General features: G+C 39.8%; 1 protein-coding gene across 11 annotated transcripts in view; it reads left to right on the forward strand.

Moving 5' to 3' along the window:
* The window catches only part of LOC148719612 (uncharacterized), a 23,434-nt gene continuing 5,550 nt past the window's right edge, over positions 1 to 17,884 (forward strand). Inside the window, exons 1-12 of one of the 11 annotated variants that reach the window (XM_088738772.1) lie at positions 39 to 274; positions 4,009 to 4,221; positions 4,812 to 4,889; positions 5,079 to 5,127; positions 5,534 to 6,740; positions 7,012 to 7,122; positions 7,317 to 7,436; positions 10,521 to 10,622; positions 11,350 to 11,460; positions 11,635 to 11,736; positions 12,164 to 12,241; positions 15,408 to 15,509. In XM_088738772.1, coding sequence (XP_088594898.1) covers positions 5,110 to 5,127; positions 5,534 to 6,740; positions 7,012 to 7,122; positions 7,317 to 7,436; positions 10,521 to 10,622; positions 11,350 to 11,460; positions 11,635 to 11,736; positions 12,164 to 12,241; positions 15,408 to 15,509 — 1,951 coding nt within the window. In that variant the 5' untranslated portion in view covers positions 39 to 274; positions 4,009 to 4,221; positions 4,812 to 4,889; positions 5,079 to 5,109. Of the gene's footprint in view, positions 275 to 4,008; positions 4,222 to 4,811; positions 4,890 to 5,078; positions 5,128 to 5,533; positions 6,741 to 7,011; positions 7,123 to 7,316; positions 7,437 to 10,520; positions 10,623 to 11,349; positions 11,461 to 11,634; positions 11,737 to 12,163; positions 12,242 to 15,407; positions 15,510 to 15,549; positions 16,852 to 17,884 lie in introns of those variants that run through there. The other 10 variants (XM_088738782.1, XM_088738781.1, XM_088738773.1 and 7 more) reach the window with 10 other exon arrangements.

The raw sequence follows: 17,884 nt of genomic DNA on the forward strand, positions 1-17,884 counted from the left end.
CCACACATCGTTGGGAACTTAAATCATGTGACCAAGAGAAGTTACTACGCAACGTCATCCTCCCTCTTGATGCGGAAAAGTGGTCTCCGATGGAGTAGACTTTTAAGCAAGGGAGCTTTGCATCAATCATGGGTTGAGTTTCTTAGTTCTTTAGCTTGTAATCACGTCTTCGAGTGATTGGTTCATCTGAAAGGTTGTGGTCATAACTTTTAGAGGCTTTTAGCCATGGAAACCTGTATGTAGCAACAATCTACATGTGCCCGAGTGATCAAAGGTATGCGATTAGGGAATTAACACTTTCCATCGTTTCGGGGACCGTTCGATGCCACTTTTCAGATTTAAAGTTTTCTGGTTATTTCGAAATGATAAACTGTTCCTTCACGTTATGTCCAAGGTTGTAGTGAGGAAACATGCAAATGGTCATCAATTTGTTATCTCAGACCTCACGAGAATGTGCTGAGTAGGGCTTGCGTTTGCGTCGTCTGGAAACTCGCTTATAGGTCTTCTTTTTGCCAACTTAAGAACACTTCTTCAGGAGAAGCCCACTAAGTTAGGAATGTATCTAATTTTGTAAAAAGTTTCCAATCTAATTTACGTCAAAAATATAACCTGATGTGCGTGTTGTCGCTACCTGCACTGTCTGTGAATAACAGTGAGGTGTTATGAGCTGAATGGTACCAAAAAGCGAAGAAGAATTGCTTTCGGTCCACTTATTCTCTTAATCGAAGGATTTCTCGTCGCTAGTAACGGATAGTGGAATTTCGATTGTTTTGTGGCATCGCAGATAATTCGATGGATCAGTTTCACAGATAACTAAGTAAGGTCCCGGATTGGAGAAATATGCCTTACCTTTAGCCTCTTTTTCAAGGCGAGTCCTGGTGCTCATCCTTGCATATCATAATAGGTTATCATTCACATGCAAATTAAACTCATTTTCCCAAGAATGGTTAAGCACTAGGCCTTGTTTTTTAAAAAGAGGCCAAAGTTAATTTGAAATGGCTTATCCAAGTCTGCATCGTATTTTTAACTTGTGAATATGCAAAGTGTATTAACAAGTTTTTAAGGTGACCCAAATATGCAGATGAGTCACTTACTCATTAAGTCATAGGTATGCTGTTAACCAAGTTGCAAGCCTTTTCTCTGTTTCTTCTCTTTAACTTATCAAGTAGAAGTTATTATCCTGATCTAACACCAAATTCTCAAAACTAATCTATAAGGAAATGTAAAGCAGCTAGAGGGGAGAATTAACAATCAGATCTTGCAACTACTTAAAGTGGAATTAGACACAACTGGCAGTGGGGGTGTTGACAAACTCCAGACTGGATCGGATTGGATTGGATTGACAAAACCTGGACTGGATCAGATTGGGTTAACAAAACCTGGATCGGATTGCATCCAATTGACAAAACCCGGACCGGATCCCAAAAAATTGGATCAGTAGGTGTTATACCATAAAAACGAAGTGAACAGTGAATACAGGTTGTAGAATTTCAAACAAATTATATCAGTTTTAGTGAAAGAACATACCTCATATTGGAGCTCTCCACTAGTAAACTTGGAAAATATCCAGAATTCCATACAAGTTCTGCAGCCTTAAGAGAAACATGTCAAACATGGTGACTGTTTTTCTTGCCATGCACAGTGTGAGCGCTAAGCCTCACGGGAGTTACAGGCGCTTGATGTTTAAGTTTTCTATCAGAGGTAACGACACCTGCTAAGCAAGTGCTGGTCAACTGAGGCCACTACAGTTTGTCCATAATTAATTGTAGTTGAAAATGAATATCCACAGACGTTCTCAAGCTCACAATATGAAATGTATAGCAGGTGTGACCATGACGGGAAAGTGGTGTTGTGTTACAATGCAAGTGGCGTATTGTGACAGTGTTGCTGTGAAAAGCAGTGTTACGTTACAGTGTCAACCATCGATTTTGAGCACTCTATAAAACAGTGTATGGAGTCCCTAATAGCATTCTATCAAAACGTTTGTTATGATAAAGATAATCTTTAATAATTGCTTCTTAAAAGGCTTTTTGGCAACTATTTACAGTGATGGGTCAGTAATTTATGATAATGTTTAAATAAATTTAAAAAAAGCTACGTACAGTGTGCAAGGCTACAAATGTGTTTCTTATGGCATAATTGTGACCTCACACGAAAATGTTCCTAACAGTAGCCGTTTGAACAGTGAACGGAACGGCAAGCGAACGGGTGACGAACGGCTAGGAAAGCCGTTTGCAATGGATACTGTGAACGGATGAACGGCTAATTAAAATTTTCGAATGGATGAGGTCAAACAGATGAATGGCTCATGAAAATTTTCGAATAGACGAGGTCAAACAGATGAACGGCTAATTAAAATTTTCTAATGGATGAGGTCGAATGGAGGAACGGCTAATTAAAATTTTCGAACAGATTAGGTTGAATGGATGAACGGCTAATGAAAATTATCGAATGGATGAACGGCTAATTTTTCGAACACTGAGATGAGCCTCACAGATGAGATCAAATGGATAAACGGCTCAGGGGTCGAACAAGTGATGGCCTGTAGAAATTATTTGAACAGATGGTTTCATGAAAACGAATGCCAACACAGGTGTCCCAAGCTCTGGTCTTGAGCCAAAGCAAAGGATTATTTCATGAAAGCGTCACGTGTTGGGTGATGTGGTGTTAAGTTGCGCGAGGTATTTGACACAATCTGAAAAGATCACTTGAAACGAGTCAAAACTCGACCGTTTGAATAACTTGACTTCGCTTTCAGTGCATTCAAATGGATTATAATTAATATTTTTATTATTGAATTTGACTTATTAAGATAAGGTACAACCAAGGAACTTGCACACAAAAAGCATACTTCTCAACTTCAATTCAGGTTTAAATTTCCATAATCCCAGCTTCCCTGTCTGTCCATCAAAAATGCATTGCCTTGGTAACTGCTAACAACTTGTGTCAATTACCGCCATTTCACACAATCACAAAATGGAGAATTCAACGAGAGAAGATATGGATTGTGATCACACCAAAAATGTTTCTACCATTGTTGCCAAAGTGCCAAGTGAACGGCTGATGAATTTTCTTGAACTGATAGCTCGAACCATTCGAACGTATGATGAATATTCAAGAATGGATAGCTGGAGGCGTTTGAACGGATTATGAATATTCAAGAATGGATAGCTAGAGGCGTTCGAACGGATGACGAAGTTTCTTAAACGGATAGTTCGAACAATTCGAACGGATGATGAATATTCAAGAATGGATAGCTTGAGGCATTCAAACGGCATGCCAATCCATTCGAATGGCTGATGAACAGCTGGTGAACGGCTATCCGTTTAAAAACGGCTAACCATTCGGAACATTTTCCTGTGAGAGGTCACAATTTATCTATAGTTTTTAAAATAATAAAGTATGTGAACTTACCTCATCTGTTTTCTGTGGTTCTTTATGCTTGTTTAGGTGAAACAACTCGTTAGGGACAGTTTGCCCCTCCGATCCCCCTTGTGCAGATCACTTGATTTTTGCTACCATGTGCTCAAAAAATTGTGTTGTGTGCTTTTTTGTGTGTCTCTACAGGCAAAAGTTTGTTTCTTCGGTCATCTTTTACCCTTTGATGTTGACGTTTTATTTAAGCCTGAAGATGCCCAAAAATATGCAAGTTGTTGCTTTTGTGTTGTTATTTTTTTTGTAATTCAATATTTACTTCAGTTTCGAGTCTCTAGCTTTCTAGCTTTCTGCTTTATATAATTTACAGCTGTACCGACTGACAGAAGATTGCGTACCAGATTAAAAACATCTTCAGAGCACAATTTTGTCTGTGATTGTCTTCAATACAACTATACCTATAGTGTAGTGAGCTGGGGGCACCTGTGGAATATCTTCCACGAAAAAGAACCATTACAACTTTGCTTCACTGAGCTGCAAAAAAAGGCAGTCTTATTTCTATGCCAAAACTTGATCATGAGATGTTACATGACTATTTTGGCGGGAAATTCATGGCGATCTGATTTTTTTCAGATCCGGTCCAGGTTTTGTCAATCAGACACAATCTGATCCAGGTTCTTTTTAATCCGGTGTGATCCGGTCCCGGTTTTGTCAATCCAATTCAATCCAATCCAGTCCTGGTTTTATCAACGCCCAGCAGCAGGAATGCTTTCTAACACATGAGCCTCAAGCAGTGTCAGTCCTTTTCCTGATGTAGCTTGATTTTTTCATCTACACTTTCTTGAGGTTTGATGTTTTCAATGTTGATGTTTCCATCTAGAAATTGAAATGGACTTGAACTTTGAAAGAAATTGAAGCATTTATTTTAATTTAAACAATATCCTGTCTGCCAAGTTGCCTGAAAAAGAACCGAAAATTGAAACCAACACCATATCTTTTTCTACAAAACATCTATAAAGTGAAAAAAAAATTAGTGCACTAAGTAGATGTCTAATTAAAAGCAATATAGGACAAGGCTTGCAACCACACTCAGGTTTTTAGCAAATTTACCTCCCCTATTTCAAACTAGATTTAATTCTAAAATATTAATGATCTGATGAATGTGATAACAGTTGCTCTTCCATTGATAATGTGTCCTATCTTGTCCAAATTCTAACTTCATCCCTCCAGTATTATCCAAGAAAATTGCTGAGAAGATAAAAAAATATAGCTTTCTGACTATGATTGGTGTTAACAATAAGGACCAAAGGAATTTGAGCAGTGGGGTTTAAATCAATCAGTGTCTCAGGTTGTTTAGGGTTATTAATACTTCTCTCAATCTCCTCACTTCCCACAATAAATTAAATATCATTAACATTTCTTAATTTGATTTTTAGGCAGTCTGAGTCTTTAGGTGACACCCTGTCTAAGTTCAGGATGTATGCAGAGGGTTGTGTTCAAATGATTTACTATTGGTATGTTTTAGTATCATTAAGTGTTGTTGTTAACTGTCTGTTTTTAAAAGGATATCATTCCTCTCAAGTATTGACTGTTGAGATATATTTTTCAACACCAAATTAAATTAAGCGGTCGCAACAATATTTGTGAGGGGAAATAAAAAGATTTAATGGACTGTGAACTCACTTTTTAATTTTTTTTTTCAGCTTAATCTTTCAAATTTAAAAGCTCTCTGTGATGTCAAGACTACACAAGGTAGTAAGAGGAATGGTAAAAAATGTACACTATTACAAATACCAACCCTACACTTTGACAAACATTCATCCACATCATTATTTTATCTCCTAAATGTCATCTATGAAACTGCATGTACCAATTTCAAAGTGAGTTGAAAGCGAATACCTTTTGAGCATAACTTTCACTGTAATGGTTGTTATCAGTGAGTAATATAACAGTGACAGAGTAGATCTCTAGGGCAACTTAATATTCTCCTGTTTTTAATATATCTCAATATACTTGCAACTGACTTTGTGGCATAGGATAAAACTCAACAGCAAGGTTACTAAAGAATTGACTTTAAATATTGAGGGGGCATCCATAATTGTGATTTGTTAGTGTTTTCCAATTTATTTCCAATAGCATTCTTGTTTTGTTGTTGTAGGATTCCACTGTTCCTAGTGTAGCCTCTACATCACAGGAAGGCCAGGAAAACAGGACACTGAAAGTCACTTTTCTGAGTAGTGAGTGGAAATCATCAACTGATGGAGACTTGTCAACTATCAACCGAGAGCTAGCTATCCAGTTGGCTAAACACTCTAATGTTGATGTCAGTGTCTTACTACCAAAATGCAGTGAAGAGGACAAGAGCAGTGCTGAAAGTCACAATGTGAAACTCATTGAAGCAGATAGAGTTCCTGGTTTAAAGCCTATTTTTTGCCTGTCCTCTCCTCCCAGAAACCATATAATGGACTGTGTGATTGGTCATGGAGTCCACCTCGGCCAACAAATTGCACTCATCAAGGGAAATCCACATTACTGTCACTGCAAATGGATTCAAGTTGTTCACTCTGCTCCTGAAGAAGATGGAATGTACAAAAACATTTCAGAAGGTGAACAAATGCAGCAGAGAGAAATAGAACTTTGTAAGATAGCTGATCAAGTCATCACAATTGGTCCCAAGCTGGCAGATGTTTACAAGCGTTACCTTTGTCATGGTAAACAACACCAAAATGTTTTTGACCTTACTCCAAGCATTTTCTCAGAGTTTTTGGAAGTAGAACAAGCCACTGAAGAAAGAAGAACATTCTGTGTTCTTGTTATTGGAAGTGGTGACAGCCATGAAGATTTCAATGTCAAGGGGTACGACATAGCTGCTAAAGCAATTGCTGAGCTGAAAGGTGAATCCTATAAACTCAGGTTTATATGCCCACCTGGAGGAAAAGGAGATGAAATGGCAGAAAAGTTGCTCCGCCATGGCATTAGGCAGAATCAGCTTATTGTTCGTAGCTTTAATGATAGCAGAAAAGTCCTAGCCAACTTATTCTGTGAAGTGGATCTTGCAATAATGCCATCCAGGACTGAAGGATTTGGAATAACAGCTCTTGAAGCATTATCTGCTGGTCTACCCATACTTGTCAGTGGCAATTCGGGACTTGGAGAAGCTCTGAAGGAAGTGCCTCTAGGCTCCTACTGTGTGGTAGACTCTGACGATCCTAAAGACTGGGCCAGAGAAATCAAGAATGTATGTCAGAAAAAGAGGGAAGTGCGACTAAAAGAGGCAAGGTTTCTTCGTGCAAACTATCTTCAGAAGTACAGCTGGGAGGAGCCTTGTAGAAGTCTTGTAGAAAGGATGTACAAACTCACATTTGGTAAGCTAATCTCCTTTAATTTTTTTTAACAAAATTTATTTTCATTCAATAAAAATTAATTTTATCTTTAAGAAACTAAAAGTTTATGTGTTAATTTGATGTTTTTGGTGAAGGCAAAAATGCACAAGAACAGAAAATGCAGTTGCTTTTGATTAATACTAATCACTCAATAGTACTTAAAGCTTAACAGAATCTTGTCTTATCCTCAAGCTTTGTGAATGTAATTGAAAATTAATGCATTCTTCTTTTGTTGCTTATTTGGGTTCATTAGGAAGGGGATCAATCTTTCCAGTCAGAGATAAGAGGCCAACCTCTATCTTTGTAGCTGATCAGCCTCCCAAACGACTTAGAAAAGGATTGTCTCATGTTGCTCCCCATAAAGGTACAATAATATCAGGATATAATCATAGTATTGATAGACCAATTCATTTCAAAATGGTTCCAAACCTTGTAAGCCCTACAAAGATCACCACTAGTCCAAAATTTTATGCTAGAACCATGTACCTATGAGCTGCATTTTACCAGTTGAGTTAACTTAGAGGACTCTACTGAAATCATTCAAATTGCCTTTTGCAGCTGCAGAAGGCCTCTCTATTGGTTGCTCACCACAGTCAACTATGGAATGTGTGCTGTCTGCTCTTCCTACTGTCACTGTATCTCAAGACAAACTCGTTGATCAAAGAAGTTACACTCAGAGTGAGTATTAAGTGCAACAAATAAATTCAATGTTATTTAAGATACTAAACAAAAAGTTCAAGTGAGAATAAAGTAAATTGTAATAGAATTTTGTGGAAGTTAGTCATTTATTTTTTTTTTAGGATTTCTGTTAAATTAAATGTTGTGATCAGAAAATGTTACATTCTTGAAAAATGTGCTGTAATTTAAAACGTGAAAAAATTGTAAAATTGGTATGTTTGGTAGTTAATCCATGTCAGGCCAAAACAGATGTCCATCTTCTGAACATCGTCAGAATTCATTTGTTGGAGCCAGTGCATTATATGACAGAGGACTTGTACGCCAGAGAAGTTATCCTCAGGATAAGATTGGAACACAACTGGGAATTTTTCCACCATACAGAGAGGATAGTATCTATCTATTGTACCATGTGTTTCGAGTGGGCTCTGCAGTCCTAGGTACCAGTTCCAATCCTCCTTCTCCACTTGTTTGCCTTGCTTGTAGACATGGTGGTAGTAACTGTAGCAATTGCCAGAACATACTACAGTTTCCTCAAGGAAGTTTTTCTTAAATATTTTGTCATATACTGCATGTAGGGTGCATTTGTTATGGTGCGCTATGCATCATGGTCAGGGTAATAAAGTCTCTGGTTGTTTTCCACTCAAATATGCAGTTGTTGTAGCTCTCTTGCTCCTGCTTGAGGAACCTAACCTGGTGTCAGGATCAGATAAACAAACAAACAAACAAACAAACAAACCTCGTGCCCAAAAGACTGCCAATGCAACGTGGGAAAACCGGCAAACCGCAACTCCATTCAGTTACTCAAAAGCACACTCGCACTCATCGAGTATGAAGCGCATGGCCAACAGCAAGCCGCCGAAATTAACTTTCAATGATGATGCGCCTCCAACAGTACAACATTGAAGTAACATACAAGAAAGGTACGTCACTCCTCATAGCTGATACACTCTCCAGAGCCGCACTTCCCACCACTAATGACTCCAAGCAAACCAATTTTGCTGTCTTCAGGGCTGACCTTGACAACCACGTGGAAGACCCACAGATCACCTCCCAAACACTTGACGATATCAAAACCTCCTCAGCAAATGATCCTACTTTGTCCGCCCTAAGCAATACCATAATCCTAGGCTGGCCCACAGAGAATTCTAACCTTCCCCAAAGCCTCCACCCATTTTGGTTTTTATTGCGATGAACCCATCACCCATGATGGGATCATCTATAAGGGAAAGCAAGTAGTCATTCCATTGGCTAAAAGGAACTATGTGCTTCAGAAGGCACATGTTGCACACTTTGGCCCAAAGTCAATCATACGACACTGTCAAGATATCATATTCTGGCCCGGCCAGTGGAGCGACATACGGAATGCTTGCCAATTGTGTGGGATATGTGCCCAATTTCAAACACAGAATTCGAGAGAACCCATGAAGAGCCACCCCATCTCACAGTATACCTGGCAGTTCGTAAGCTAAGAGCTCTGCATGTTTGAGTCGCACACGTACCTTATTACTGCAGAGCACTACTCGACTTTATCGAGGTCGATGAGGTCGAAAACACTCTGGCCAGCTCTATTGTGTCCAAAACAGAGGCCCACTTCGCTCATCATGGAGTCCCTGAAACACTCTTAACCGATAACGGACCTCAATTCACTGCAAGTGAGTTCAAAGCACTTTGTGGAAAATACCAAATTCAACACATTACCAACTCCCCCTATTGGCCAAAAGGAAACGGCAAAGCAGGAGCCCCCGTCAAGATAGTGAAGTGGATTCTAAAGAAGTCAGGACCCCGCCATCTACAAGAAACCCTCCTCACCTATCACAATACCCCCCAGGCAGGACACATCATGAGCCCAGCCCAAAGAAGCATGGGGTGACACATCCGTGGACCACTCCCAGTCTCCCAAGCCCTCTTACTGCCAAATGACAACACCGCAGCATCTGTCTAGGATGCTATTGCAGCAAAACATGCAAAGGCCAAACAACACTATGATATGACGGCAAACACCAATCTACCCTCATTTGGAATCAGGGACTTTGTCTATGCCAAACCACAAGTCAGGCCCTTCGCTTTATGGGCTTGTCACTGCAATACCAGCTCCCCAGTCTTACATTATTGAGACCCTCACAGGGCCAAGAAGAAGAAACCGGTGCCACCTGTGTCCAGCTGCACCCCCACCCCCAGAGGCCCTAATCCCACGCTCCTGGATGAAACAATTATCTGCCAAAACACCACCCACAATTACGGTTGACTACCCTTCAAAACAACCCAAGCCTGTTCCGCCACCATCTTCGTCCAAAGGACCAAGCCGTACCATCAATACCAACTCAACTCGGGCAACTCCTGATAAAACAGTCCCTACATCACTAGCAGCATCACCTCAGAAAGCTCTGCCCTCTGAAGCCACCCCACCATCCCCAATGGAGTTGAACCCTACAGGAACTGCAACACACTCTTTGAATAGGTTACACATCCAATCAAGTCCGAAGGAAGGAACTCTGACCAAGACCAGATCAGGACGGGTGTCTAAACCCAGTATACGCCTTGACTTGTGAACTGCCTGTTTCCCCCTTTCAGTCATGTTGAACAGAACATGCAGTGATGACATAGACATATTACAACATTCTTCAAACTCTTTTTCTATTTTTCTTTTAGACTTTATTGGTTTATTATTCATTTTCTTTTAACTGGCTGCTGTACTAGTATGCTGTGAGATCCAGCACTTGTCACATTTGCTAGTCTTACAGCCTGAGAGTGCTACAGAACCCCTGTTCACTTTTCATACATTTTGTTGCTACTGCTAGAGTTGTATTTATCCTGTTCCAATGAAAAAAAAAAAGAAAAAAAAGAGAAAGGGAGATGTTATGGTGCGCTATGCATCATGGTCAGGGTAATAAAGTCTCTGGTTGTTTTGCACTCAAATACAAAGTTGTTGTAGCTCTCATGCTCTCGCTCATTTAATTACTTTTTTTACTATACTATCTTGGTGAGATTGCAAAGTCCATACACATACAACACTGTAAGTAATGTAATAACATAATTATGACATTAAGTGTCTAAATGGCATTTTCGGTTTCTTATCAATATCAGGCCAGAACAGACGTCCACCTTCTGGACATGGTCAGAATCCATATGCTGGAGCCAGTTCAACAGATTATGGAGGATTTGTTCATCAGGAATGTCATCCCCATGGTAAGATGACAAAACAACTGGGAACGTTTTACCAAACAGTGAGGATGATATTGTTAAGCATGTGCCAGCTACATACTGTATGTTATGAGTTTGTGAAGAGTGTTGGATTCTTACTGGGTACTGTAGTTCTAGTTACTGTTTCAAGGCCTCCCTTTCTACTCCTCTGCCTAGCTTGTGAACATGGCAGCAGTTGGTATAATAGCAATTACCAGTAACCCCCACTGTAACTGGGTACTGTAGTTCTAGTTACTCTTTCAATGCCTCCCTTTCTACTGCTACTGTAACAGTTTCCTCCAAAGAGGTTTTCTTAGAGCTCATCACTGACAAGAGGTGTTAAGAAGATGTTAAAGAACTTGTGTGAGCGCAACTCGCATGTGTGTGCTTTGGAATCACGTAGTTTAATAATATTGTAAGCAAATCACACGGACCTTTTTGTTTCTGATGTGTGCAATTTTCTTAGAGAAGAGTTGAAAGTTTTTCAATTTTATCGATTGGCATTTTGTTTAACAGTTGTTGTTGTTTACCGCGAGTCTACAGTTTTCCGTGTTGGAATTAAAGTGTCTGTTTGGATTTTCCGTTTCGCTTCCGAAGAAGATGCATACCCTATTGACACCTCTGCATCACTTAAAATGGAAGCTTTCACTTGACATCTTTTAAGGTGTTTCAATCCCCTTTATTTCACAGAGCAGTTGTGGATTAAACTTGTGTTTTGCTTTTACATCAAAAGGTTTCTCTAGCTATGGCTTGCCTGCTCCTGTAGCAGTGAATTACAGTCAGGGGAATCATCCTGCAGCCTTTGTAAATCCAAATAATCAGCGAAGCCAAACCTTCCCTCAGAGTGAGTACAGGAAATTTGTGATAATTTTTTTTTTAAGAATTAAGTGGAGTAATAATAGCTAATAAGTGGCCTTTAATGGGCTCTGTGTAACTTGTTAGTCATAATGTATGTACAGTACCCTTGATGAGTTTTATTACTACAGTTTCATGGTGTTTGGTTTCTTATCCATATCAGGTCAGAACAGACATCTATCTTTTGAACATGGTCAGAATCTGTATGCTGGAGCTAGTTCAACACATTACAGAGGACCTGTTCATCAAGGATGTCATACTCAGGGTAAGATTGAAAAATAACTGGGAATTTTTCCACCAAATAGTGAGGATGATAATAATAACATAATGAGCATTTGTTAGCTACTGTATATTAGGAACTTGTGAAGAGTGTAGGACTTTGACTGGGTTCTGTAGTTCTATTTGCTCTTTCTAGGTTTCCCTCTCTTCTCCTTTGCCTTGCTTACTAACATGGCAGCAGTTAGTGTAGCATTAACTAGAAAGAACTACTGACAGTTTCCTCAAGGAAGGTTTTCTTAAAGCTGCTTACTGATACAAGGTATACCCTTTTGTCACCCTTACATTATTTTAAGTGCTCAAAACCTCATAAGGTGTTTCAACCCACTCCATCACACAGAGCAGTTATGAATCGAAGTTGTGATACTCTTTGACATCAAAACGATCCACTAGTTATCACTTGCTTGCTTTTTTAGCAGTGGATTCTAGTCAAGGGAATCTTCCAACAGCCTTTGCAAATCTGAGTAACCAGGGAAGCCAAGCCTTCCCTCAGAGTGAGTGCAGAAAATTTGTGGTTATAGGCTATTTTACAGTTGGGTACTTAATTGCCGAGCCTTTGATTTGGAGTGAGGCTAAAGGTGACCTTGTTGAGATAGAGATCAGTATCTAGTTAGCATGATGACAACTAAAAGTAATTTACATTTGAAAAGCAGCAACATTTGTATCATGATATGGAGGGTCCCCAATAGGGTTCTTCAATCCCGCCATCCCAACCGGAATTTTCCCTCAATCCCGAGATCCCGACGGCTTCTACCAGCTAATCCTGGTCCCGGTCATATTTTCTTAATTTCTTACCACAGCAAAATTATCCTTGAAGTTCTGTTTCAGATTCCCTCACAGCAGACCCAAGCACTTACTATTACGTTGAATTAGCTGTATCTCTCTGCACTAAAACGATGATCTAGTTAATTTGTTTTTCATGACTGGTTTTAAACGAGTTTCGTCAGTCAATGAGTCATTTTTATGGTTTTTATAGCTGGTTTTTTTGGGGTTTATTTTTCTTTTTTTCTGTTTTGCCTCATTTGTTGGATAACACCTGTCCCCCGGATCACTTCGGTCCCTGAAAAAAGTGTCTCTTGGAGATGATAGCGATCAATGAAGAGCATTAAGGGTACATATGATCACGACGTACCACGGCAAATTCACTGTTAACTAGACACATGGCAAGTCACCGTCAATCGCAACTGAGAAGACAGTTTGCTCATTCACAATTTTCAGCCATGGCAACGATCAGCTGGAAATTCCATAAAATCGAGTACAATTGTGCTCAACAGATACTGAAATATATATTCTTTTCGACCCCAGTTTAACCAGTGCTACATGTTCCGGCTCAAAATGCTGTAATCACCGGTAACCAAAGCGTACTATAAGAGGTTGAAATAAGAGCCTGTATGGATTTCAATTTGGAACGAAAACAATTTCTGTTTTCCTTTGAAAAGCTACGATAAAGTTCGAACCTCTCTAAGTGGTGTCCTTTTTATGTTGCTGAAATGCTTCTGTAAGCCATTTGAGCGATTTTGACGCGTATAAAGAGTACGCGTCACTGTATTCAAGCTTTCAAAGGAAAAACAGAGTTTAGATTTTAAATTCATACAAACTCTTATAGTATGCTTTGGTCACCTGTGGCTAAATTAATGTGAAATGTTTTATTTGATGATTGCTATCATCTTGGAGCTTCTTTACCAATTCGCTACAATAAATCTATAATTCTGCCATTGAAGTGAAGAGCTAGAGACCGTTTCAAGCAAAAAAGTCACCTCGCGATCCAACGATGGAATTCCACCAACATCATCGTCGGCATCTTCATTATTAGTAGACTCGTCATACAAATCTTTGCTACTGCTTGAATCATACTCCAGTATGCCGTCTTCCTCGTCTGCTTCTTCAGCTTCGTTTCTCCGTTGTTCCCTGAAGCGTTCACAGGAGACTGACTCACCCTGTTGCACCTCTCTCTGGTAGAGGTAGGAAGGCAGGGTTCCGGCTCTTGCCATTGTTGTCTCTTGTCTGACAGAGCGCCCACGCACTGCAGCACCAAACGTTTGTGCCCAGTCCCTCATAACTTGTACACAATGTGGTGTCATTGGTACAGCTGGCTAGGGTTGTATAACAGGCATGACCGACAGAAACATTGCGCGTTTGGGCACAGGATACCAAGACTTTGGATTTGTAAAATAGATCGCCGCCCAATGGGTCGTTCTCTTGATACCTTCTGTGGCTGCATTTCCAAAGTTTCTTGCATAATCCAACACTATTTATAGCCTGCAAAAAGGGCCACCTCTCGTCAGTTTCGGCTACTGGGGACGTTTAACAAATCAAAACGCACAACTTAGAACCTTTCAATAGCGAATGCCAGAAGGATTATTAGAAACGGCTGTATTTAGAAGAAAACAACAATCAATTAAAGAAAAACCCTCAAAATTAAACAGAAACAAACAAGCATGGTCTGCAGTGAAATGTTTCGTTACCATGAGGTCATTGGTTTGTCTGGAAACGTGATGGAAACATGATGCTACATGAAATTGCTCTTTACTCATTACTGATATTAATAGACCATAAAAAAGCGTCATTTTTCACTGTCAGAGTTCTCGCAATTCATTGTCTTCATTCGCAATGTAATAGTTGCAAAAGACTAAATTAGTAAAGGCAAGAAACAGAACTTACCTAACTGTTTCCCAGACGGACTTTAATGTTTTCTCCTTCCGTGAAAGTTGTGGCCGAAATTTCTCCTTAGAAAGAACGAATTTCCACTCTTCCCCTTCTCATAAAACAAAGCTACGCAGCTAATAACATCGACAACATCATTGTTAATGTTAACCAACATCGCTAGGGTGCGTTAAACTACGCAAACGATAACTTAGCAAGTCTCCCTCGCGTTGAATATCCCACATGCACCGATCAGCATCTGTATAAACTTGACAATAGAAATATCACGGTCAACAAATAACAAAGGTCACAAAGACATTGTCAAATTGGATTCTCATTATGGCCAAGGTGTCCAAGGTTCACGAAAATAGACCACAGATCACCATAGGGGTCACAGAGCAGCGTGATAGGGTTGTGGAAAACGTGGTTGTCAACTAGGTCATTGTTTGGCTATTTCCGACCATTTCCAACGTTAATAAGATGAGCTAGCTAGCCAAGATGACAGCTTCACCTTGATTTTCTTTGCATATTTCAGACTCTGAAATTCCCGAATCTCGGTTTCTTTAAGGCAACATTTCCCCATTCCCGCCTGTTAAAATCACCAAATCCCGTGTCCCGGTCATAAATACAATCCCGAATCTCGTCCCTCTTTTCTTTCAAAATCTCGAATCCCGGCCTTCATATAAACCAAATCCCGGATCCCAAAAAACCTATTGGGGACCCTCTGATATGGTCACCTTCAGCCTCACTCCTAGTCAAAGTCTTGGCAACCAAGCATGCAATTGTAGATTGGAATCTTTGTTTTAAGAATTATGTGCAGTAAAATAGTGACTGATAACTAGCCTTTTATTGGCTACTGCACTGTTTATACCTTTTGTCATTTATTGTGGAGTATCTAATGATTTTATGGCTTCACTTTTATGGCAAGACCAGAAATTCCAGGAGCAGAAATATTGTAATAAGATAATTATAATACCAAGTATCTAATTGGTATCTTTGATATCTGATCCATGGCAGTTCAGAACAGACATCCATCTACTAAACATGGTCATTATCCATTTGTTGGGGCCAGTTCAATATATAACAGTGGAGTTGTTCATCAGGGATATCAACCTCAGGGTAAGATGTCAAAACAAGCGCGATTTTTTTTTCTAAACAGGAAGGATGATATCGTTTGGCAATTGTCAGGTATTGTATGTTAAGGTGGCTCGTACCAGTTTCCTCGCGCGGTGAACAGGTCACTCTTGCGTGACATGCGTGAGAGAAACATGTGAAAGAAGCGCGAGATCAAAAGATGAAAATTCAAAACAAAGATGGCAGCATGTGGAATTTTTTCTACTTTTGTGAGAAGTTTACCTAAGAGCTTGTATTTGATGTGTTGGGTGGCTACTGTGAATGCAGGAGATAGAAACTAAGATAAAGAAGACGAGTTTTGGAGGAGTAAAGGTTGCTTCACTTCACATTTAAAAGAAATATTCAACTGATATGAAATCTTGGGACAGCGAAAAAAGAAGTCAAGTGAAGGATAATCTACCTGAAGTGGAAAAAGACTTTCAAACTTCAAGGAAAATAATATGATATAGCCAGAAGTCATGTGTAGGATTTTTAAGATGAGCACGGGAGGCTGTCTTTGACGGCTGTTTAATGATTTTCTTAGCAGTAAACGTCTGTAAACATCAGATCGTAGGTGCTTGCGCGAGCACATGCAATTGTCAGTGGTAGCTAAAACAGATCATGAGCAAATGTCGATCTTGTAGAATCCAGATTTTTAAATGCGCGAGAATGCACGTGGAATTTTCTAAACTTACAAAAGCTATTGCATGAAAACAAGTCCAGTGACCCCTTCTTTTTATTGTTCCAATATCATAATAATGTCGAAAGGAATCATCAGAAAAAAAAAACTAGAAAATAATTACGGAAGGAAATTTGCGATGTGTGAAAATTGCCTTTTTTGTAGATTTTCTGAAATTCCGCTCCGTATAATTTTTTAAAAATCTCTGTGCATTTTCCTTTTCAAGTGCCAAAAGCAATCACTGAAAAAAATCAGGGGGTCACCGGGTTAGTTTTCGAATTATTTAAGCCACAAGCTAAAAAATGCGTCTGAATAAGCCTATGAAAGCATTGCCATGGAAACTGCTAGTGACGAAATGACACTTATTTTTGGATAACCAATGATTAGGTAATTCAACCCCGTAAAAGTGTTCAACTGGCCTTGGTCAGTCTTTCTGTTGTATTCTTTCAAAGTTACAAACCATCAGAAAGATGAAAACCGGTATGAGCCACCTTAAGAGTTTGTTATGAATGTGGGATTTTGACTGGTTCTGTAGTTCTTGTTACTCTTTGGCAGGCCTCCCTCTCCACTTCTCTTCCCTGCTTGCAAAAATAGCAGCAGCTTGTGTCACTAGCAGTTACCATTTAAGTACTACTGTACAGTTCCTCAAATAAAATTAATTTTCTCAAAGCTGCTCACTGAAAAGAGGTATACCATACTGACACCTTTGCATTTATTTAGTTAAAGTGCTACTACGACCAAAATTGCACCTTTTCTTTTCTCCTCAGAGGTTGAAAGTACTTACCCTAAGTAAGAAATTTGCCAAATCTTAAGGCAAAACTCCATCAAGAAGTAATATTATTTTCCCTGTATATGCACAATCTAAACGGCCACCATTCTTCGAACTACAAAACTCCGTGCGAAGAAGAAGAAACTGGGTCGAGAACGGAAGTGACGTCAATGACTCAACAAATGTGGCTAATTTGGTATTTAATCACTTTCACCAGAGTGTGGTGCGGGTCGCACAACAGAGCGAGGCTCCAAATTAAGTGCGCCCAATATCCCACCCATCCCACCCCAGGGGAGGACATCCATCACACAGTAATCTCGTGAGTGGGAAATTAACGTCTCCTACCCCAACCCTGCAGGAGACGGGACCTCCATTTATTCGTCCCTATCCGAGAAGACTAGAATATCTAACCATTTCTTGATGTTATAGAAAGGCAGCAAATTCTTCTCAATTATTTTAAGACCCTGAGTGTTGGTCCGGCCGGGGCTCGAACCCTCGACCTCCCGCACAACAGTCCAGCGCTCTATCCATTGAGCTAACCGGGAGGCGGTTGCTGAGAGGGAGTTGTTTTTCTGGTTCCACAGGAAAGAAGGAATAAAATTCGAAACAATTGTTCCCCAGCTTTCTTTTGCGTATTTCTTGTAAAGGCATGCCTTCGCAATGTTTTCGAAGTGAGTCGATGAACTAAAACCGCTGTAATTATTTTTGCGGGCTCTCCAATGTGTTATAAAGAATTGGCTCACGTTCTCAAACTTCAACTCGTTTAATTAGAACATTGTGAACTCACAAACAACTTACAAGCGGCCATGGCGAGGAAAACCAGAGAGAGACAAAACAAGTTGGCGCGCACGTGTAAGTACTGAAATCTGATTGGACGCTAAGACAATGCAATATCGTCACACCCTTCCTTGTTTTAAGAAAAGAGAGTAATCA

This window comes from Stylophora pistillata, chromosome 11, assembly GCF_964205215.1.
Source record: "Stylophora pistillata chromosome 11, jaStyPist1.2, whole genome shotgun sequence".
Taxonomy (NCBI): domain Eukaryota; kingdom Metazoa; phylum Cnidaria; class Anthozoa; order Scleractinia; family Pocilloporidae; genus Stylophora; species Stylophora pistillata.